The sequence below is a fragment of the Saccopteryx bilineata genome, chromosome 4, assembly GCF_036850765.1.
Source record: "Saccopteryx bilineata isolate mSacBil1 chromosome 4, mSacBil1_pri_phased_curated, whole genome shotgun sequence".
Lineage (NCBI taxonomy): Eukaryota > Metazoa > Chordata > Mammalia > Chiroptera > Emballonuridae > Saccopteryx > Saccopteryx bilineata.
This window is the reverse complement of record NC_089493.1, coordinates 209414389-209438617: the sequence shown is the minus strand read 5'-3', so window position 1 is coordinate 209438617 and position 24229 is coordinate 209414389. Positions and strand designations below refer to the sequence as shown.

The window sequence follows — 24229 nt, the reverse complement described above, 5'->3', positions numbered from 1 at the left end:
TTCATTATTAGTGTATAAAAATGCCTCTGATTTCTGACTATTGATTTTATATCCTGCCACCTTGCCGAATTCATTTATCAGGTCTAGTAGTTTTTTGACTGAGACTTTAGGGTTTTCTATATACAATATCATATCATCTGCAAATAATGATATTTTTACTTCTTCATTTCCAGTTTGGGTGCCTTTTATTTTTTTTTTTGCCTGATTGCTGTGGCTAGGACTTCCAGAACTATGTTGAATAGGAGTAGTGAAAGGGGGAACCCCTGCCTTGTTCCTGATCTTAAGGGGATTGCTTTTAATTTTGCCCATTGAGTATGATGTTGGCTGTGGGTTTGTTATAGATGGCTTTTATCATGTTGAGGTATGTTCCCTGTATTCTCACTTTGCTGAGAGTTTTGATCATGAATGGGTGCTGGATTTTATCAAATGCTTTTTCTGCATCTATTGAAATTATCATGTGGTTTTTCTCTTTCCTTTTGTTTATGTGATGAATCACATTGATTGATTTGCGAATATTGTACCAGCCTTGCCTTCCAAGAATAAATCCCACTTGATCATGGTGTATGATTTTTTTCATATATTGCTGGATCCGGTTTGCTAATATTTTGTTGAGGATTTTTGCATCTAAGTTTATCAGGGATATTGGCCTATAATTTTTTTTGTGCGTGTGTTGTCTTTGCCTGGTTTTGGAATGAGAATTATGCTTGCCTCATAAAAAGAGTTTGGAAGTCTTCCTTCCTCTTGAATTTTTTGAAATAGTTTGAGAAGGATAGGAGTTACTTCTTCTTTGAATATTTGGTAGAATTCACTTGTGAAGCCATCAGGCCCAGGACTTTTCTTTTTTGGGAATTTTTTTGATAGCTGTTTCAATCTCATTTGTTGTAATTGGTCTCTTTAGATTTTCTGATTCTTCCAGATTGATTTTGGGAAGATTATATGATTCAAGAAATTTGTCCATTTCATCTAGGTTGTCTAGTTTTTTGGCATACAGTTCTTCATAGTATTTTCTTACAATATTTTGTATTTCTGTTGTGTCAGTTGTTATTTCTCCACTCTCATTTCTAATTTTATTTATTTGAGTCCTCTCTCTTTTTTTCTTGGTGAGTCTCATTACAGGTTCATCGATCTTGTTTACCTTTTCAAAGAACCAGCTCCTGGTTTCATTGATCCTCTGTATTGTTTCTTTAGCCTCTATGTCATTTATTTCTGCTTTGGTCTTTATTATTTCCTTCCTTCTACTACATTTGGGCTTTACTTGCTGTTATTTTTCTAGTTCTTTTAGATGCAGGGTTAAGTTGTTTATTTGAGCTTTTTCTAGCTTCTTGAGGTATGCCTGAAATGCTATAAACTTCCCTCTCAGGACTGCTTTTGCTGTGTCCCATAAATTTTAAGTTGATGTATACTCATTATCATTTGTTTCTAGAAATTTTTAAATTTCTTCTTCGATCTCAATGTTAACCCATTCGTTATTTAATAACATGCTATTTAGTTTCCAAGTGTTTGAATGTTTTTCAATTTTTCTATTGTGGTTGATTTCTAGTTTAATGCCATTGTGATCAGAGAAAGTGCTCGATATGATTTCAATCTTCTTAAATTTGTTGAGACCACTTTTGTGCCCTAACATGTGGTCTATTCTAGATAATGTACCATGAGCGCTTGAAAAGAATGTATATTCTGCTGTTTTAGGGTGAAAAGTTCTGAAGATATCTATTTAATTGAGTTGATCTAATATGTCCTTTAAGTCTGCTGTTTCTTTGTTAATTTTCTTTCTTGAGGATCTATCTAATGTTGTTAATGGGGTATTGAAATCCCCTATTATTATAGTATTGCTGTTGATCTTGCCCTTTAAGTCCATCAAAGTCTGCTTTATATATTTAGGTGCTCCAATATTAGGTGCGTAGATATTTATAATGGTTATATCTTCCTTTTGGATTGCTCCCTTTATCATTATGTAGTGACCTTCTTTATCTGTAACTATGGTCTTTGTTTTGAAGTCCATTTTGTCTGATATAAGTATTGCTACCCCAGCTTTTTTTTCATTTCCATTTGCGTGAAATATTTTTTTCCATCCTTTTATCTTCAGTCTGTGTGCATCTTTTGATTTAAGGTGTGTCTCTTGTAGACAGCATATAAATGGGTCCTGTTTTCTTATCCATGCAGCTACCCTATGTCTCTTGATTGGATCATTTAATCCATTAACATTTAAGGTTATTACTGATATGTAATTGTTTATTGCCATTTTTTTCTTTAAAACTGTATTCCTCTTTTGCTATATTCTTTTTTTTCCTTTGATCTGTTTACAACAGGTCCCTTAGCATTTCTTGCAGCCTTGGTTTGCTTGCAGTGAATTCCTTGAGTTTTTTTTTGTCTGTAAAGCTTTTTATTTCTCCTTCAATTTTAAATGATAGACTTGTTGGATAAAGTAGTCTTGGTTGTAGGTTCTTGTTCTGCATTACTTTGAATATTTCTTGCCATTCCCTTCTGGCCTCAAGTGTTTCTGTTGAGAATTCGGAAGTCATCCTTATGGGGGCTCCTTTGTAGGTGATAGTCTTTTTTTCTCTAGCAGCTTTTAATATTTTCTCTTTATCACTTAGCTTTGGTATTTTAATTATGATATGTCTTGGTGTTGGTTTCTTTGGGTTTCTCCTTAATGGAGTTCTCTGTGCTTCCTGAACATGTGAAATGTTTTCCTGCCTTAACTGGGGGAAGTTTTCCACTATGATATGTTTGAACAAAATCTCTATCCCTTGTTCTTTCTCTTCTTCTTCAGGAACCCCTATGATGCGGATGTTATTTCTCTTCATGTTGTCACAGAGCTCTCTTAGAGTTTCCTCAGACTTTTTGAGTCTCTTTTCTTTTTTCTGCTCTGCTTCTGTTCCTTTATTTATCGTGTCCTCTAACTCGCTGATTTGATTCTCTGCTTCATCCATCCCACTTTTAATTTCTTCCATTGTATTCTTTATTTCAGATATTGTATTTGTCATTTCTGACTGATTCTTTTTTATTATTTCAATGTCCTTTTTTATATTTGTTATCTCTTTATTTAGGTTTTCATAATGGCCATCTATGGTTGTTCTAATATCTTTGAGCATCCTAACAATCATTATTTTAAACTCTGCATCTGGTAATTTGGTTATATCTGATTCACTTAGGTCCTTTTCTGGGGATTTCTCTTGGTTTATTTGTGTTGTATTTCTCTGCCTCCGCATTTTCTCTTCACAGGAGTGGCTGTGATCACGCGCGCGGGTGCACAAGTGTTGGTGGCCTTGGCCTTTGCCCCGCCCCCATGTGTGACGTTATGCTCGATCCTGAGGGCACTGGCGAGCACCCTTGCTCAGCTGCGGGTCTCTGACTGTTTCTGGGCTTTCGCCATGCCCTTGCAGGAGGAGCCTGCTTGAGGAATGGCTGCTAGCCTTGGCTCTACCGCCAGGCAGGACTGCGTGTCCAAGCTCAGCTCAGTGGCAGAACTCCGCCTCTTCTGGCCTTTTGGCTCCACCCCCGTGGGAGGAGCCGGCTACCAAGTCAGACCACAAGCCTGGGTTGCATGGGCAGGGCAAGGCTGTGCTCCAGCGCCCTTGCTCAGGGGCTGGTCTCCACCCTATTTGGGGTTCCTGCCCTTCTCCCGCAGACTGGATTACAGGCTCCTGGCAGCTGATCTTGACTGCTTTTGCACGCTCCCTTTTCCCCAGCTGGGCAAGATTGAGCTCACACCTGAGCCCAGTGGTGGCCAGCTGGCTTCCGCCCCTGCCAGCGGAACTGCGCTTTTGTCTCCTGCTGCCGCCCGCCCTCCAGCGAGCCCTCAGCCGATTGGGTGGGGGCGTTGCAGCTTGGACCCTAAGACTCACTACTGTAGACCCAAAAGCTCCCTCCTTCTATGCGACTCTGCTCTGAGTGCTGCAGGGGAGCTTGTTTGGCTAATCTCCTGCTTCCCTTTGCTGGTATTGTGTTTCTGGGGGAAATATTCACTTCAGCTTTGGGGAGTGACTCGTCCCAGGGTTTAGGGTGGCTATCTCCAAAATGTTTCTCCCTATTGCTCCTAGATTACACTCTCTTCCTGTTACTCTGGTCCTCTCCTCTCTTCTGTCCCCTGGAGCCCCGGGTGAGTGGTTGTGAGAGAGATGTTCTGCGCGGTCCCATTAAGAAGGATCCTGGGTCTGAGAAATCAGACTCTTTCTCACAAACAGTATCCTGACTTGTTTCCAGCTAAATACTGTCCTTACGCCTCCTCTGGGCTCTGGGGCTGCAGGCTGGGGCTTTGTTCCTGGGGCTCAGGACCCTCCCCTCTATGCTAAACTCACTTCCCGCCACGTGAGTCTCTCCCGGCTGCCATTCGCTCCAGGGAGCTGGGCAGCCCTCTCCGTGTTTCTGCTTTTCCTACCAGTCTCGTTGTGGCTTCTTCAGTGTTCCTTGGTTGAAGAGTCCTCTTAGTTTAGTCCAAAGTTGGTTTTTCCAGATGATAGTTCTTAAAATTAGTTTGTAATCCACTTTGGTTCTGGGAGGTAGATGTTGGTACATCCACCTACTCCAGTGCCATCTTGTCTCTCTTTGCCCATTTTTGATTGGATTATTTATCTTCTTGGTATTGAGTTTTACAAGTTCTTTATAAATTTTGCTTTTTAACCCCTTATCAGAACTATTGTTGAAAATATTATCCCATAGTGTGGTTTGTTTATTTATTGTGTTCATATTGTCTTTTGCTGTGCAAAAGCTTTTTAGTTTGATATAGTCTGATTTGTTCATCTGTCCTTAATTTCCCTTGCCCGTGGAGACAAATCAGCAAATACATTGCTGCAAGAAATTTCAGAGGGCTTACTGCCTATGTTTTCTTCTAAGATGCTTATGGTTTCATGACTTACATTTAAGTCTTTTAACCATTTTGAGTTTATTTTAGTGAATGGTGTAAGTTGGTGGTCTCATTTAATTTTTTTGCAGATAGCTGTCCAGCTTTCCCCAACACCATTTGTTAAAGAGACTGTCTTTACTCCATTGTATGCTCTTACCTCCTTTGTCAAATATCCATTGTCCATATAGGTGTGAGTTTAATTCTGGGTTCCCATTGATCTGTATGCCTGCTCTTATGCCAGTACCAAGCTGTTTTGAATACAATGGCCTTGTAGTATAACTTGATATCAGGAAGTGTAATATCACCTACTTTATTCTTCATTTTCAAGATGGCTGAGGCTACTTGTGTTCTTCTTTGGTTCCATATAAATTTTTGGAATATCTGTTCTATATCTTTCAAGTATATCATTGGTGTTTTAATAGGAATTGCATTGAATTTATAAATTGCTTTGGGTAATATAGACATTTTATGATGTTTATTCTTCCTATCCATGAAACACAGTATATGCTTCCACTTGTTTGTGTCTTCCTTGATTTCTTTTATCAATGTTTTATAATTTTCTGAGTACAAGTCTTTAACTTCCTTGGTAAAATTTTCTCCTATGTACTTCATTTTTTTTGTTGCAGTAGTGAGGGGGATTGTTTCCTTAATTTCTCTTTCAGTCAGTTCATTGTTAGTGTATAAAAATGCCTCTGATTTCTGAATATTAATTTTATATCCTGCAACCTTGTTGAATTCATTTATCAGGTCTAGTAGTTTTTTGACTGAGACTTTGGAGTTTTCTATGTATAGTATCATATCATCAGCAAATAATGATATTTTATTTCTTCTTTTCTAATTTGGATGCCTTTTATTTAGTCTTCTTGTCTGATTGCTGTGGCTAGGACTTCCAGAACTATGTTGAATAAGAGTGATGAAAAGGGAACCCCTGCCTTGATCTGATCTTAAGGGGATTGCATTTCATTTTTGCTCATTGAGTATGATGTTGGCCATGGGTCTGTCATAGATGACCTTTATCATGTTGAGGTATGTTCCCTGTATTCCCACTTTGCTGAGAGTTTTTTTAAATTTAATTTTATTTATTCATTTTAGAAAGAAGAGAGAGAGGGAGAGAGAGAGAGACAGAGAGAGAGAGAGAAGAGGGAGGAGCAGGACACATCAACTCCCATATGTGCCTTGACCAGGCAAGCCTCAGTATTTCCAGGTCGACACTTTATCCACTGTGCCACTACAGGTCTGCTGAGAGTTTTGATCATAAAAGGGTGCTGTTTTTTTTCAAATGCTTTTTCTGCATCTACTGATATTATAATGTGATTTTTATTCTTCCTTTTGTTTATGTGATGAATCATATTTATTGATTTGCAAATAGTGTACCAGCCTTGCCTCCCCAGAATAAATCCCACTTGATCATGGTGTATGATTTTTTTCAAGTATTGCTTGATAGGTTTACTAATATTTTGTTGAGAATTTTAGCATCTAAATTCATAAGGAATATTGGCCTATTGTTTTCTTTCTTTGTATTTTCTTTGCCTGGTTTTGGAATCAGAATTATGCTCACCTCATAAAAGGAGCTTGGAAGTTTTTTCTCCTCTTGAATATTTTGAAATAGCTTGAGAAGAATAGGAGTTACTTCTTCTTTGAATATTTGGTAGAATTTGCCTGTGAAGCCATCTGGCCCAGTGCTTTTGTTTGTTGGCCTTTTTTTGATAACTCTTTAAATCTCATTTGTTGTAATTGGTCTGTTTAGGTACTCTGATTCTTCCAGATTGATTTTTAAAAGATTATATGTTTCAAGGAATTTGTCCATTTCACCAAGGTTGTCTAATTTTTTGGTGTACAATTCTTCAGAGTATTTTGTTACAATCCTTCGTATTTCTGCTGTGTCAGTTGTTACTTCTGCACTCCCATTTCTAATTTTTTTTAATTTGAGTTCTCTATTTTTCTTGGTGAGTTTGGTTAAAGGTTCATCAATCTTGTTTATCTTTTCAAAGAACAAGCTCTTGATTTCATTGATCCCCTTGTATTGTTTTTTTTAGACTCTATATCATTTATTTCCACTCTGATTTTTATTATTTCCTCCCTTCTACTTCTTCTGAGTTTACTTGCTGTTCTTTTTCTAGTTCTTTTAGATAGAGGGTTAAATTGTTTATATGAGCTTTTTCTAGCTTTTAAGGCATGCCTGTAATGCTATGAACTTTCCTCTCAGGACGCTTTTGCTTTGTCCCCAAAATTTTGAGTTGTTGTATGCTCATTTTCTTTTGATTGCAGGAAGTTTTTTATTTCTTCCTTGATCTCATTGTTAACCTATTTGTTATTTAATAACCTGCTATTTAGTCTCCAAGTGTTTGAGTGTTTTTTAGTTTTTCTATTGTGGTTGATTTCTAATTTCATGCCATTGTGATCAGAGAAGATGCTTGATATAATTTCAATCTTCTTAAATTTATTGAGACTCTTTTTGTGTTCTAACATGTGGTCTATCCTAGAGAATATACCATGAGCACTTGAAAAGAATGTATATTCTGCTGCTTTAGGGTGGAAGATTCTGAAGATATCTATTATATCCAGTTGATCTAGTGTTTCCTTTAAGGCTGCTGTTTTCTTTGTTAATTTTCTTTCTTGAGGATCTATCCAGTGATGTTAGTGAGGTATTGAAATTCCCTACTATTATAGTATTGCTGTCGATTTTGCCCTTTATGTCTATCAAAATCTCTTTATATATTTAGGTGTTCCTACATTAGATGCATAGATATTTATAATGTTTATATCTTCCTGTTGTATTGCTCCTTTTTTCCTTATGTATTGACCTTCTTTATCTCTTACTATAGCCTTTGTTTTAAAGTCTATTGTATCAGATATAAGTATTGCTACCCCAGCATTCTTTTTCATTTTCATTGGCATGAAATATTTTTTTCCATCCCTTTTCTTTCAGTCTATGTGTAGCTTTTGATTATGTCTCTTGTAGACAGCATATGTACGGATCCTGTTTTCTCATCCATGCCCTACCCTATGTCTTTTGACTGGAGCATTTAATTCATTTACATTTAAGGGTATTATTGATATATAATTGTTTATTGCCATTTTATTCTTTAAATCTACATTCCTCTTTTACTAGATTTTTTTCCCCTTGGTTCTATTTACAACAAGCCCCTTAACATTTCTTGCAGCATTGGTTTGGTTGTAATAAATTCCTTGAGTTGTTTTTGTCTGGGAAGCTTTTTATTTCTCCTTCAATTTTAAATGATAACTGGATGTGAGGGCGATCTGGCTGCAACATTTGTCACCCCATTGATCGCCAATGTTGATTCGGCTGATCTGGCTGGCTAGGCGGGTGTCCCTTTCCTCCTTCACCGCTCCATGTGCATCCCTCCCAAAGCTGTGTCCTTGGTCAAAGAGGACGACCTTCCCCACTAGAGGAGAGGACCGTTCTTTGGTCAAGGGTATATGAGTAGCTGCGCTCCCCTGCTAGAACCTCCAAACAATTTTAAATGATAACTTTGTTGGATAAAGAAGTCTTGGTTGTAGGTTCTTGTTCTGCATTACTTTGAATGTTTCTTGCTATTCCCTTTTGGCCTCAAGTGTTCTGTTGAGAAGTCAAATGTCATCCTATGGGGGCTCCTTTGTAGTTGATTGACTGCTTTTCTCTTGCAGCTTTTAGCATTCTTTCTTTATATCTTAGCTTTGGTATTTTAATTATGATGTGTCTTGGTGTATGTCTCTTTGGGTTCCATTTTAATGAGATTCTCTGTGCTTCTTGAACTTGTGTGACTTCTTCCTGCATCAATTTAGGAAAGTTTTCAGCTATGATTTCTTCAAACAAGTTCTTTATCTCTTGATCTTTCTTTCTCATTCAGGAACCCCTATTATGAGAACGTTGTTTTTCTTCATGTTGTCACAGAGCTCTCTTAGTGTTTCTCAGATTTTTGATCCTCTTTTCTTTTTGCTGTTTTGCTTAAATGCTTTGACTTATCTTGTTCTTTAAATTGCTGATTTGATCCTCTGCTTCATCCAGCCTGCTTTTAATTCCTTCTAATGTAATCTTCATTTCTGACATTGTGTCTGTCATTTCTGTTTGATTCTTTTTTATGATTTTATTGTCCTGTTTGATGCCAGCTATCTCTTTGTTTAGGTGCTCATTCTGTTCATCTATTGTTGCTCTAATATCCTTAAGCATCCTAACAATTATTATTCTAAACTGTGCTTCCAGTATCTTGTTTATTTATATTTCATTCAGTTCTTTTTTTGGGTACAGCTAGTGCTCGACTTACAACCATGAGTGGTTCTGACTCACCAGTTTTAACATGATTTGGTTGTAAGTTGAGTAGGCTATATGTACAGTACTGTGAAATGATGTTATAAAAATCTTTAAGTCATATTTTCTTTCAGTATTGTTATATATTATAATTTTCTTTGTTCATTTTATGCTGTTTGTATCATCTCTACACCATTTTGTTTCTTATTTTTACATTCGTCAGGTTTAATTAAAACACTGCATTACCAGTACAACTGGTTTAATATTTGCAGAGACAATTTCCTCTTGGTAGACATCTAGGGAGGGGTTTGATGAAAAATATCCAAGACACAAAACACAAATTGCTGTACTGAATCTGGGATAGCAGTTGAAATGGTGCACATGGAGATGGTAGTGCTGCTGGAAGTTGGTCCACACTGTTGTATGCCCAGCTGGACAACGCTTGCGCTGCCAGATGCGGAGCAGTCATGGCTAGCAATTGTGGTCATAAAGTCAAATGGTTATAAATTGCATAGGTCGTAAATCGATCAATATTTGTATTTCTCTTGTTGATTCATTTGAATTGCACTTCTCTGTCTTCCCATTTTTCCTCTGTATGGATTAGATACCACTCTAACTATGGTTGTTAGGTCCTGAGCTGATGCTTTCCATATCTGGCCACCGGATATAACAGCCCTTGACCTCCCTGGCCAGAACCTGGCACAGACCCTTGGAGGTCACTGCTTTTGATTGGCCCTTAGCAACCTTCTTGGTGCTACAGGTGATCCCAAATTTGTGGCTGCCTTTGCTGGCCTTGATGCTGTTTTAACTATCAGTTGCACTCCTATGCTGGCTTTCATCTACTCTTGGCCAGTGTGTGTGGCCTCTCTATTCTTGAGGTGAGGTCTTTATTCCAGCCAGCCACCCCCCGCCTCCTCCTCCTTAGGCACTCGGGCACCAGCACTGGCTCTTAGGCTGCAGCTCGAGCTGCTCCATGGGCATGGTGGACTCCTTGCCTCACTGGGCTTTGTTCCCTGCAGGCACACAGCACCCCTCGATAGCCTCTGCCTCCTGTGGTTGTGTGGGATGCCGAACCCTGCTGGGTTCTGCCCTGCACCTATGCAGGGGGGCACCTCGCCCTGCTGGGTTCCACCCTTGCTGGTGCATGAGAGGCTTCTCTGGACTCTGCCCTCAATAGCCTTGCAGGCCAAGAGCCATGCCTGCAGACCAAGTGCCCTGGCCACTACCACAGCTGGGCCCTCCCACCCTTCGGAGGGTACTCAATAGGTTGGGGGAGGGCGTGTAGCCCTGACCTCAGCACTCAAATCCTGTGTCCCTAATTTATCCCCTGCTTCTAAGCATCTCTCTGCAGTAACCTGAGCAGGAGAGCCTCTGGTGGGTGAGATAATTGCTTCCCTTTGCTGGCTTGGTTCTCCCAGGAAGAATGGTCACTTTAGGTTTGGGGAGTGACCCAGTAAAGGGGTCAAGGTGGCTGTCCCCCACAGTCTCTCCCTGTGCCCCTTATACTACACTCTCCTCTTGCAACTCCAGACCTCTCAGTGCTCCCTGCTCCTGGAGCCCCGGGTGAGTGGCTGTGAATGAGGTTTTCTGCGCAGTTCCTTTAAAATGGAGCCTGGGTCAAGAGTTCATTTTCCCCCTTGCAAACAGTAACCCAGCTCTTCTTTTAGTTAACTACTGTCTGTACGCCTCCTCTAGTCTCTGGGGCTCCAGGCTGGGGCTCTGGTCCTAGAGCTGAGAGTCCTCAACTCTTGGGGAAACCCTTCCTGCCATGAGAGACCCTCTGGGCTGCCGCTCACTCCTGGGAGCAGGGCAGCCCTTTCTGCATCTCCACCTATCCTACCAGCTCAGTGTAGTTCCTTCCATGATGCTTGGTTATAGATTCCTCTTAGTTTAATCCAAAGTTGTTTTTTCAAGATGACTGATCCTAAGTTAAGTTATAATTCACTTTGGTTCTGGGAGGTGGGAGTTGTAATATCCTCCTATTCCATCACTGTTTTCTCTCCCAGAAACATTTTTGCTTGATGCAGTGCCACATTAGTTTGTTGCCTGTGGTTTGGCATTAATCCCAAAGAACCATTGTCTAGACCCATGTTAAGGAATTCATGTTTAAGTTTTTTCTAGAAGCTTTATCATTTCAGAGCTTATATTTAATTATTTAACACATTTTGGGTTGAATTTCCTGCCTAGTGTAAAGATCCAATTCAGTTTTCCTAGGACCATTTCATTGAAGAGACTCTCCATTTCCCTTTGTATATTCTCTGTGCCTTTTTTGAAAATTAGTTCATTGTAGCATTTTTATTTATAGTACCCAAGATATGAAAGAATACCTGTTTCCATCAACATGAATAAAGAAAACGTGATTTTATATAAAGTATATAATGCACTATTATTCAGCCTTTAAGAAGGAAATCCTGCCATTTGCAGCAATATACAGTGTGTCCGTAAAGTCATGGTGCACTTTTGACCCGTCACAGGAAAGCAACAAAAGACGATAGAAATGTGAAATCTGCACCAAATAAAAGGAAAACTCTCCCAGTTTCATACCTATTCAGTGCAGTTTAATGTGGGCTCACGCACAGATATTTTAGGGCTCCTAGGTAGCTGTCCCATATAGCCTCCACAGACTCGTCACTGACTGATGGCCTACCAGAACGGGGTTTCTCCACCAAACTGCTGGTTTCCTTCAACTGCTTATCCCACCGAGTAATGTTATTCCTATGTGGTGGTGCTTCGTTATAAACACGCCGATATTCACGTTGCACTTTGGTCACAGATTCAAATTTAGTGAGTCACAGAACACACTGAACTTTCCTCTGTACCATCCACATCTCGACTGGCATGGCCGTGGGCTGCTCCGCTGTATACATGGTGTTACATCATCATCTGCGCATGCACACATGCTGCCACATCATCCTACAGAAACTGGGAGGGTTTTCCTTTTATTTAATGCAGATTTCACATTTCTATCATCTTTTGTTGTTTTCCTGTGACCGGTCAAAAGTGCACCATGACTTTATGGACACACTGTAGATGAACCTGGAGGTCATTGTGCTAAGTGAATTCAAAGCCAAACACAGAAAAATAAACATCACATGATCTCATTTATATGTGGCATCTAAAAAAAAGTCAAATTCATAGTAACAGAGAGTAAAATGGTGATTATTGTAGTCTGGGAGTATAGGGAAAAGGAAAGTTATTGATTAAAGGGTACAAACTTTCAATTATAAGATGAATAAGCTCTGGATACCTAATGTATAGCATGTTGACTATAGTTTATACAAATGTATCATATACTTGAAATTTGCTAAGAGAGTAGATCTCAAATATTCTCACCAAACACACACAAAATTATAACTATGGGATGTAATGAATATGTTAATTAGTTTGATTGGGGTAATCACTTTGAAATGTATACATATATCAAAATATATTCATCGTAAATATATTTTGTCAAAAATAAATAAAACTAAAATAGTAAAAACAATTTCATTTTTAGCCTTACATTGATGAACTTGGACATATGATTTACATATAGAAACATAAAATTTGAACACTACCAATACTAAGAGTCTGATATTGTAATTTAGACCAACCTTTCCAGTTTGATTTAGTAAAGGATTTATTCTAATAAACTTTCAGTGAGCCCAATCAATAGACCATCTTATGGCTCTTATGTTTCTCATGATAGAAATTGAAATCTACATCAAAATATCTCTGGGCAGGCCCTGGCCAGTTGGCTCAGTGGTGGAGCGTTGGCCTGGTGTGCAGTAGTCCCAGGTTCTATTCCTGGCCAGGGCACACAGGAGAAGCGCCCATTTGCTTCTCCACCCCTCCCCCTCTCCTTCCTCTCTGTCTCTCTCTTCCCCTCCCGCAGCCAAGGCTCCATTGGAGTAAAGTTGGCCCGGGCACTGAAGATGGCTCTATGGCCTCTGCCTCAGGTGCCAGAATGGCTCTGGTTGCAACAGAGCAATGCCCCAGATGGGTAGAGCATCGCCTCCTGGTGGGCATGCTGGGTGGATCCCGGTTGGGTGCATGCGGGAGTCTGTCTGACTGCCTCCCCGTTTCCAACTTCAGAAAAATACAAAACAAAACAAACAAACAAACAAAATAAAACAAAATATCTCTAGGCATCTACTATGAACCAGCACCATCCTAGGCAATAAAATACAAGGGCAGAATAAAACAGATTAAATCCCTGTTTTAATGGTGTTTAAAATCTGGTGAGAAAAAAAGTCAATAAATAAATAAGCACATCATATAACATGCCAGTTTCTAGTAAGTGATTTGGAAAAATAACTAATCAAAGCAAAAGAAATTATAGTGTGACAGGTAGGGTGAGGAAGGTGCTATTTTATATTGGGTGGTCAAGTAAGACCTCCCTGATAACATGATAGTTAATCAGAAACATGGAAAAAGCAAGGGAGCAACTATGTGGCTGAAGGGAATAGTATTGCAGTCAGAGAAACATGCAAACACAGGAGATACTTGGTTTCTTCCAGGCGCAGCAATGACGTGTTTAGGGCAGAGAGTTGGCAGAATAGAGTAGGAGATAAAACTAGAAAAATGGAGTTGGGGACAGATCATTAGAGCCTTATAAATCATGGTAAAGATGTTGGCTTCTGCTTGAGTGTGACAGGACAGCACAGGAGAGTTCCAAGTAGAGAAGGAACTCAATCTAACATTTGAAAATGCTCACTGGCTGCTATAGAAAGAGAGTGCACAGAGATTAGTTAAGAGGCTACTACAATCACACAGGTAAAATAGGATGCTGGCTTATTTTAGCTATGAGGTGGGTTTAAAAAAAGAAAATCAAATTCTGGGGGTATGTTGCTCATAAATTGGATGTAGGTGGAGAGAGAATGAGGTAAGTCATGGATGTATCTAAGTGTTTGGGCTGGGGGCTCCTACTCATTGAAAATAGTTGTCATTTCTGAAAAGGGAAAGACTGGTAAAGAAGTATGTTTAAAGAGAAAATAAAGATTTTGGCATTAAATTTCTAAGGTCTATTGGACATCCAAGTGAGAGGCCAGAAGACACAGAAGACATTGGCATTTTTCAGTGTATAGTTATTTAAAGTCATGGACTAGATAAGAGCATTTAGAGGGCCGATATTGAGAAGAGGTTTAATAACTGACTCCTTTATAGAGGTTGAGAAAATTAGGGGGAAGCAGAGAAGGAGTAAAGAAGGAATAGCCACTGGAAAAGAAGCAGGAAAAAATAATGAACAAGAAACCAAGTGTCTTAAGTTATGTGTTGCAGTGTGACTAAGATGAAGATTTAACAATGACCATTGACTTCAGCAACTTGGAGATACTTTGTAGCCTTGATAAAAACTCTTTGGTGGAGTGGTTGGTGTGATGGCTATTAGAGTGAATTTCAAGAGAGAATGAAAGATGTATTTATAGCACGGTTCACTTGGGACCATGATATGGAGATAGAAATATCCTAAATCTAGAATTGTTCTTTAATGATGCAGAATAATCACCTATGTATCAAAAAATCAAGTTACACTGAGAGTTAATGGACCTGTTAAAAAGAGTCATCAAAGGGAGTATAATCCCTCTAAGTTGTCTGATGAAGGTACATCACCAATGGTAGCAGAGGGCATAAGCTGAAGAATGATCTGTGTAAGAATATGTCTGCAGGGTTCATTTAGTTATTATTTGGAGCTCCTCCTAGAAAACTGAAAATTTCTATTTTATAGTTGTGGGAACTAAGGGAGGACACAGTAAATGTGTTGACACAGTCCCTGACACTGAGGCCATCAGAAAAACCATCTTAACTATTATTTTTACTTAAATTGAACTTAGTTAGTAGGAGTTCACTTACTCAGTTTTATTCTATTCAGATTTTTTATATTTATTTATTTTTTTATTTAATTAATTGTATTTACATAGATTCTAGGGTCACCCGGAATGCGTTCCCCCTACCCCTGTACTCCCCTCAGCATCTCCCTGCCCCCTCCCTGCAGTGCCCTCCTGCCTTCCCTTCAGGTCCATCCCGTCTTGCTCCCACCTTGGCACTTTGGGATAACATTTTTGAATAATGCAATGGGTAGTGAGTCTAGGTATGGAATTTATTGTTCTCAGTGGGCACATTTTTGGTGTTTGTAAATTATGAATCAGAATGAAATGGTAGTTCTAAAAATAAAAGCCAGACACAAAGAGGTTTGTTTTTAACCTTCGAAGGGCGTTATAACAGTATATGTCCCTTCTGGGACAAAAGACATAATGCTTTCCCATGACCCAAAGTGAAAGATCACTTCACTGTTCTTGGGACAGCATGGAACACATACTGTGTTAAGCAGTTATATAGTATTTTACTGTTTTTATCTTACTTTTTCCGCTTGCTCGTTACCTTTACTTTGGCAGAGTGTGGGATGTGATGACCTAAATTGGGCTTATGCACACCTAACGCCCAGATTCCGGGACAGCATGTTCACTTTCCTGCTCAATAACATAAGGCTTTCCAGAAGTTACCCAGAAAGAGTCCCACTGAAGGCAAATGTCCTGTCAGTTATGGCACAATCTGAAACACTATTTGAATGCGATTCCCATTGCCTTTTGAGCAGATTGGTCACATGAAGCAAATTTATAGTACAGTGAGTGGTATTGCCCAAGGTGATGGATCTTCCATCTAATGGCCTCTGAGTGCAAGTCTCATGAACCATAATGCTTTTTGCACATAAGCCTGAGAATGCCCAGTGCAGATTTTACCAAATAAGGTAAAATCTCTTTCTGCACACAGGGTTCTAAAAAACTACAGCAGGCAATTTGAAAAATATTGGGTTTGCCTCTCTTCACCTTTTTCTAAGCTTACACCCCCATGGGTTTTTGTTAACATTTAAAAAAGATATTTAAAACTGCACTTCAGCCACCTTGTAAAATGAAAGAGTACATTGTACAGGCACCAGAGGTACACGTCAGTGTTTTTATCAAATTCAGGGTCCTGTTCTGCTGCACTAATTGTAACCATGTGTTGAAAACGCAAGACAGAATTTTCAGCTGCTCTTTAATTAAATGGAATAAAATAAGGACAAAACCTTACATTTCTTTGTCACGAGAGGCTGCTGGTTTGCTCCGTTTGCAGGACTGATGGATGGTCATGGGCAGGGCTGCTGGCACCTGCTTCGGGGCTCCAGGGACCCTGGGAGTTGACTTTAATCTGGAAGACATTCTCAATGACTCTGTGATATGACCTAGCTAGGTCCACAGAAAGCCCGGTTGCAAATGTTTCTCTCATAAGGAGAGAAGGGAAATGATAAAAAAAAATTATTTCCAAGTATACTGGAAGATTGACTCAGGACAATTTTAAATATTTTTATAAAGTTCAGGTGCTGCAAAAATCATTAGTGAGGTAGAAATATTGCCTCATCATGCATTTGCCCATCGAAATTTGTGCAGAAATCGTGGCCAATATGTGTCTACTAGAAAGACAATGAGAAATATTGTCTCAAGTGTTCTGTTTGAACATGAAAAATATATAATTTGACTTTTTTTAAAAAGCGCTCTATCTGCCACATTATACTTGAGGGTTGTGGGGAGGCTACTCTATCACTCTAAATTGTCCTGGGATGAAAATCCCTAAGAATAATAGGTTAGTTCACAATGTTTCCTTTCAGCATTTAAATTGCTCTTTTACAATACTTCGTTCTTTAGCATCTGTTGAATGGCAGCAGTGTATTGAAGTCCACTCCCTCCGTCCTCACAAAGTTGGGATCCAGAGCTGATACTTCTGCACAGAGTGCTGAAGGCTTATGGGAGACAAGTAAATATTTCTTCCAACAGAACAGCTATACTTACAGCTTCCAGAAAGAGTTGCAAGGAAAGTGAATTAATGACAGTGACAGGAATTCCTCCAAAGCTGCATATTTGGTAGGAAACGGGAATGCCGAAGCCCTGCCTCAGGTGCCAGTGTCCCCACTCAGGATCACCTGTCAGTCCTGCTAACAGAAGGACACATGCTTCTCTCTCATTCCCTGCATGTACAGATAGCTCTGAAATACCTTTCAGAAGATTCTGGTGGGATGGAGCATACATCGTCCATTGGATGGCTGCCTTGATAAGGCATCCCTCCACTGGCCTTTGCTCCTTTTTATGCTTTCTTTCCAGCACTCCTACTTCCCAGGATCACATTCCCAAAGAAATAGACTATGACTCAGGCTCAGCTTTGGGAGGAATGCAGAATAGAGACTTAGGAGGGTTTTGTATGAGCAGGTTCCATAAATATTGTCTAATCTACCTACATTTATTTGCTGGCTGTGTTTTTTCTCAGATAGTAATTAAGTTGGAGACTGTCTCTAAATCAAAAGTAAGTGGTTCAGAACTAACCTATCTTGTGTTTACTGGATAATGGCCACCAAAATTGCTCCTGCCTTTGATAGAAACATCTACTGTCAAAATGGATTGTGGGACTCTAATCTCTCTTCCCATTTCTATAGAACCGGGAGCCTTGAGGGACAAAGAGACCCACACTCAGAAAGCAGAGTTCTCTGTGACATTGTGAGATAAAAGTTTAGGATGAAGAGCCCCCAAAAGAAGGAAGAAAAATAAACATAAACAATAAAATTTACATTGAATATTATTCAACTAGAGGAAAAGAAAATGAAAAAGTGAGACATGGGTTGGTAAATGAGAGGGTATGTGGCTACGTGAAAGGGAAACATGAGGAGAAGGTAGGTTGAGAGTGTTTTAGTTTGAATAGGTAAGAGAGTTGGGAGTCGGGATAGGAATAGGTGGACAGTTCGTTATGGAATAGCCACAGAATGCTTGTGGTTATATATATTTTAAAGTATCCTTCTCCCATTACTAAAATACAGAGAAAATCACTTCAGGTTGCCACTAAACCACTTGCAAATGAAATCTTCCCTCCTGAGAAGCATTTATTAGAAGCTGCCAGATCAGCAGTGAAAATTTTAATTCAGATAATAGGTACAAATGGATGCATGAATAGTTCTTTTGTGGTTATATCATTCTCTCATACAAAATGTTACCTATCTATTTTTTTGGATTTCCTGCTTTGTAGGTAAATTCATGAGGCTTTATACAAATTTAGATGTCAACTTCATTTTATTAAAAATGAATTCTATAAGTAGTACTGAGTGAAAGAATGAGAGAGATATAAAAGAATGAGGGTTAGCTGCTCTTATGAGCAATATCTGTCAAGTGGTTCCTTGGGTGGGCTTACTTCTCCATTCCCAGATGTCCAGGAAGGGCCCTGTGACCTGAAGTTTTCTGGCAGTAGTCCATAATTCCTTAAGGAAGTGTTAGAACTGTGGAGCCCAATTATTGACATGTCTTTATGACCTGACTTAGGTTCACACTCCCATACAGCCCTAGCCAACACTACTCCTGAGATCCCTTCTGAATTGTCTCCTTCATTCCGATGATTCACAAGGACACAAGTGGGCATCAGCCCCATGCTCCCACTTTCCAGGAGCTGCAGCCCTCTCCTCCCATTTGGCACACAGCTTCATTCTCGGCTCTCTCTCCCCAGCCTGTACTATCCTCTCAACCTCTCAACTGGATCTTTTATCTTCTGTAGATCCTCAGCCATAACTTTCAATTTTTTATTATTCTCTTCATGCCACTTACCCTACTATTTCTTGATCTTACAATTTGTTATATACTGATTTGGGGCACCAAACCCACATCCCCAATAGTTCACACTTTAAGAGCAGGCCCCAAACTTCACTTGGCACAATATAGCTCTACAGCATCTGAGTGCTCATACTATTCACTGCCACATCCAGTGTTCAGCTCAGAGACGGGCACAGACGCTTAACAAATATGTGGTGAATGGACGGATTTATCCTTAAATTCTTTACATGGCCCAGTTCTGTGTTTTGTGCATAACTGATCCTTTATAAAGATTTGTTGAATCACATTTACTCAAGAAAGAGCTGCTTGGCTTTAAAACACAGGGTCTAGTATTTTACAAGTTTCTATTTGCTTGTCCTTTTAAAACTGGGTCATAAATATATTTCTTCTTGAGATGGGACTTTTCTTTCATGAATTTTCCTAATGAGCCCTGAGCCATACCTAACGCCAGGACCAAGGATGACACATTTTAAGCTGAAAAAACCTTCAAAAATGCAATAATCTTATTTTAGAAAGGAGGGCACTAAGGTCAAGAAAGTTGTGCTGCATTATCACTCAGTTCTGGCACTTTCCATTTCAATGTTCTTCTGCAACAAGTGGACAGACAATGGAAAAATATGAGGAAAAACCATGGTATGGAATGACAGGATCTGAACCTCTCAATACCAGATGGACAAGGCGAGGAACATACACCAATCCCTTGAATTTTCCCACACTAGATTTAAAGAAGAAACCATGCTAAGAGGCTTATGCTCTGTTCTAACCAGCTGAATCAATCTGACACAGCAATGGCCGAAAAGGTCATAATCCTGGAAAAATACAATAAAAATTCCAGAACTATTATAAACTTCATAGGTTCTATTGTTAGGATTATTTAGGAAACACTTTCTGTATATCCCTCTCTCACCATTAGTGGGTTAGCAGCTCTTCCTCTTCTTCTCTTCCACTTAAAACAAATAACACACACATAGAGCTGTATACTGGTTTTGGTTAGTCATTTGAGGTCTATTCAGATGACATAACATTATTTTGAGATTGAGATACTTTATGTACAAAATTATTTTAGAAACATCCAAAGTAAATCTTAGATTACATGAGGTTCATTATTATAGTAAAGTTCCTATGTGGCTGAGTAGAAATTATATATCAATTTTTCATATATTTATATTTAGTTAAATTTTTTGTCTTAAATAGAAGCCACTATGAAAATAAAAATGCAGTAAATTTCTATTTAAAATATTTTGTTGTCATTGACTTAGTAAAATCCTGTTTTTGATATAAACAAACATGAAATATTTCCTGGGGGTGAAGACCCCCATCCAGTTGAAAGTCTATGCATAACTTTGACTCCCCAGAAACTTAAGTTGTCCTTTGATATTTGTAGAGCACTAGTTCTAGGATGCCTATGGATACTAAAATCTAAGATGCCCCAATACTTAGACAAAATTATGTAGAACAGTACATAGTTGGCTTTCTACATCTGCAAACTCCCAATGACAGATCAAAAACTGTACAGGTATTAATTTTAGAAAATATACGTATAGGTGGACCTACTCATTTCAAATCCTGTGGTTGAACTGTATATATTATTTATAATTAATCACAGAAGATACTTGAGCTTTCTGAAAAATTATTTCTTTGTATCAAAACATCCAAATTTCAATTTTTAAATGAGTTTACTTTCAAAATGGCTTAGTAACTTAAAGAACTATTTGAGTGCTTACCATGCTGCAGACATGCACTTATTCATTCAATACACACTTAGTAAGCCTCTACGGATCCAGGCCTGTTCTAGGCGCAGAGGTGAGAGGGACGAGGCAGAGGACATGCATCTGCTACAGTGGGGTTTTTTCTCTAAGATTGAAAGGAGGGAGAAAGAGCAAGAGAGCTAGAGATATTCAAAATATAATTCCATACACAATAAAAAGAAATTTCAATGGAATGGAGTAACTGGGAGTGTGCACATCTTTAAAGAGGATATTTCAGGGAAAGCACCTCTGAGGAGGTGACATTTGATTCTGTATCTAAAACGATGAGAGGAAATCAAGCACTCTAGGCCGCAGAGCAACAGTCCAATGGTTTTGAGATCTGGCCTACTGGAGGGACAGCAAGGATAAAGAAATCAAAGAAAAAGAAACATAAATCAGGGAAGAGATGGGCAGGGGCCTGATCAGTTCAGATCTTCTAGGTTGTTGTGGTAAGGGGTTTGGACTTTATTCAAAGAGGCAACAGACTACTATTGGAGAGTTTTAATTCAGGTGGTGAAATGACTTTATCTAAGATCTTAATTTAATTTTTTTAAATTTTTTATTTACAGAGACAGAGATAAAGTCAGAGATAGGGACAGACAGAAAGGAAGGGAAAGAGATGAGAAGCATCAACCCTTTGTTGTGGCACCTTAGTTGTTCATTGATTGCCTTCTCATATTGTCCCCTGACCGTGGGGCTACAGCAGATCGAGTAATCCCTTGCTCAAGCCACTGACTTTGGGCTTAAATTGGTGAGCTTTGCTCAAACCAGATGAGCCCACGCTCAAGCTGGCGACCTCAGGGTCTCCAACCTGGGTCCTCTGCATCCCAGGCCGATGCTTTATCCACTGCGCCACCACCTGGTCAGGCACTTTATCTAAGATTTTAAAATGCAGTTTATCTTGATTGCAGAGGAGTAGAAGATTATGCAAGGAGACCAGTCAGAAAACTGATGTAGTAGACAAAAAGAGAGAAGTAGATAGAGTCACGTTGTATTTTGGAGAACTGACTGACAACCAGTCAGAGTGGATGGGTGTTGGGGGGCCAGGTGAAAAAGGTGAAGTGGATTAAGCAAGGAAAGAAACTTTTAAACACAGACAGTATAAGGACTGCAGGAGGGAAAGAGGTTGGAGGAAGTGAAGGAGGGTGAAGGAGGGGATAGATGATGGAGGAGACTTGACTTGGGGTGGTGAACACACAATGCAATATACAGATGGTGTGTTACAGAACTGTACACCTGACACCTGTATACTTTGTTATCAACCAATGTCATCCCAATATGTTCAATGAAAAAATTAAAATAGAAAAAAAGGGAGGAGAAAGGCAGAAGCACCAAGGAGGACTGGCTTTTTAGCCTGAGTGCAACTAGCTTTGAGGGAGAAGACTGGAGAAGAAATAATGGTGGGATATAATCAAATCTCTGCTTTAGATGTGCTAAAATATCCAGGTAAAGGAATAAGCAGACAGATGGACTCCAATGGATTTTTAAGAATCTCCTTTTGTGATAAATTAGTGATAAATATATTCAATATATACCGGGTAAGGCAAAAGTAGGTTTATAGTGGTGAGTATACAAAAAGTTTATTCTTATATTATTTATTTTATTATTATTTATTAATTATTGTATTATTCTCCATATGAACAATCATAAATCAACTTTTGCCCCACCCTGTGTATGTGTGTACTCTATAGTCACACACACACATATATATATTATACTATTCTAATACTCTAGTTTTGGAGATATCAGCATCTAGATGGTATTTAAAAACACAGATAAGCTAGGGAGATAATGTAGGTAATAAAAACAATAGGGCTGAAGATTCAGCCCACAGTACTTAAACATTTAACTGTTGGATAAGAAAAACTCAGTTATGAGGTCTAAAAGCTGAGTGGCCAGGAAGAAAAGGTATACAAACAGCATATATATTGCAAAAGTCAAGTGAAGAAAATGTTTGCTGAGGAGAAGTCTTTGACTGTTAAATGTTGCTGAGAGGTTTAGTAAGGTGAGGATGGAGAATGGACCAATTTTTGGATTTATCAACATGGGGGTTCTTCTTAACTTTGAGTAGCATGGAGGGAATGAATGTCCACCTGAAGAAAAGGAATATAAAATGAGAGATTAGGAAGTAGAAACTGAATATTTTTAAAAAGTTGTGCCAGATGTTACTGAGTTTAATATGACATATAAAAATGACAAGAACCATGTCGCTATAGAGGGTCCCCATAATGTGAAATAAATCTTTTATCAATAATTTCCAAAAACATTCCTTTTTATAATATAAAAAGGTTACATTTATATTAGTAAGCACTTTATGAAGACCTATCAGTATAGTAAAGGAAAAAGCTAAGCTAAGTGACATTTTATTACAATACAGAATCTTCAATGCATCAGAAATTGTATCATCAGATTTTCAGGTTGCTTGTATACAAACTAAAAATAGGTTTTATACATCATTCCACAAATTAAAATGCTCAGACATAACTGTTCTGAATAGGATTATTAAAAAAAAAACTAGACATTTTCTTTGTCATATTTCCAAAATCATCCTAGACAAGATGTTAGCTACCACACATAATATGTGTGAACTGAATGAGATAACAAAAAGTGAGTTTTTATGTAATTATAGGCATGCTGAATGAATAGTTTAGAATAATGTACCACTGTCATCAAATCATATCTTTCTTTATATACACGTGTAATCCATTTTGCACAATGGTTTCAACTCAGTGTGTATGTAATTAAACTTTAATGAAGAGCTGCTGCTGAGTTGAAATTTTGCTTTTTTTCAGTTTAAAGAAATGAACAGAAAACACACTCTATTGAACATCAAAGTATTTTTTGGAGACAGTTAAATCGCATCAAAGAGGTCTTCTGAACTACTGTTTCTCAGAGTCTCTAAAGACATGTTTTCCATTGAGCTGAGCTTCTCTTCCAATGTCTCAGGTAGTGGAGGATCAAGCCTAGAGTAAAAAGAAAATCAAGATTATTTTATTTAAAAAAATTTCATATAGAGTAAGAGAAAATTAAGAGATATTAAGTAAAATAAAAGGTAAATCCTGTTTCAGAATTGGTTTTAGAAATTTAGTTTTCTATGCTGTGTTAACATAAAGAAAGAGATGAAGGGAATTTAATCATGTTAACTGCTTTAGAATTAATCTGCCACTATTCCTATTCTGAGGTCACAAAAAGTTCAAGGGCCTACAACAATACTCATTATTAAAGTAGAAAAATAAAATAACCTCTGTGCACTAAGTATTTTTAGGCTAAGATATAGATGGTTTCTAAAGCTATTTCATCAATAATTCTATCCCAATTTTCCTTTTCCTTTTCCTTCCTTAAATTCTACGGACTAACATGCATTTTAATCTCAATAGAAAGTTCTGATTGCATGACTATCTTTTCATGGTCATTTGATTATAAGTGTGAATGTAACAAATAATGACCACATTTTAGCAGCTGTTGATTCACATTCATTTACTAAATCTACATAGCTTCATTTAGTAACCAAATTTTATTCAGTTCCAGTACTGTAGTTACATCATTGGACTGACCTATTTATTTATGTAAATGTTCTTTTTGAGTCCTAGGATAAAAGGCATAGTCAATGACTTAAATGGTTTTAAAAACCAGTTTAAAAAATCTGGGCGGGGCGGGGGAGTAGCTCAATCTGAAGCAGTTTAGGAACCCATGGATATATCTTCATATAAACCTTGTCAGTGCTTTTTTATGAAACCTAAATAAAATATGCTTAATTAAAATATGCACAGTTAGAGGCAGCTTCAAGAGC

At 38.4% G+C, this 24229-nt stretch overlaps 1 protein-coding gene across 2 annotated transcripts in view; it reads right to left on the bottom strand.

The window, feature by feature from the left end:
• Nucleotides 1–22107: 22107 nt before the first annotated feature.
• XRCC4 (X-ray repair cross complementing 4) overlaps nucleotides 22108–24229 on the bottom strand; it is a 385456-nt gene continuing 383334 nt past the window's right edge. For both annotated transcript variants that reach the window (XM_066273726.1, XM_066273727.1), the window contains exon 8: nucleotides 22108–23402. In XM_066273726.1, coding sequence (XP_066129823.1) covers nucleotides 23291–23402 — 112 coding nt within the window. In that variant the 3' untranslated portion in view covers nucleotides 22108–23290. The remainder of the gene's footprint in view (nucleotides 23403–24229) is intronic.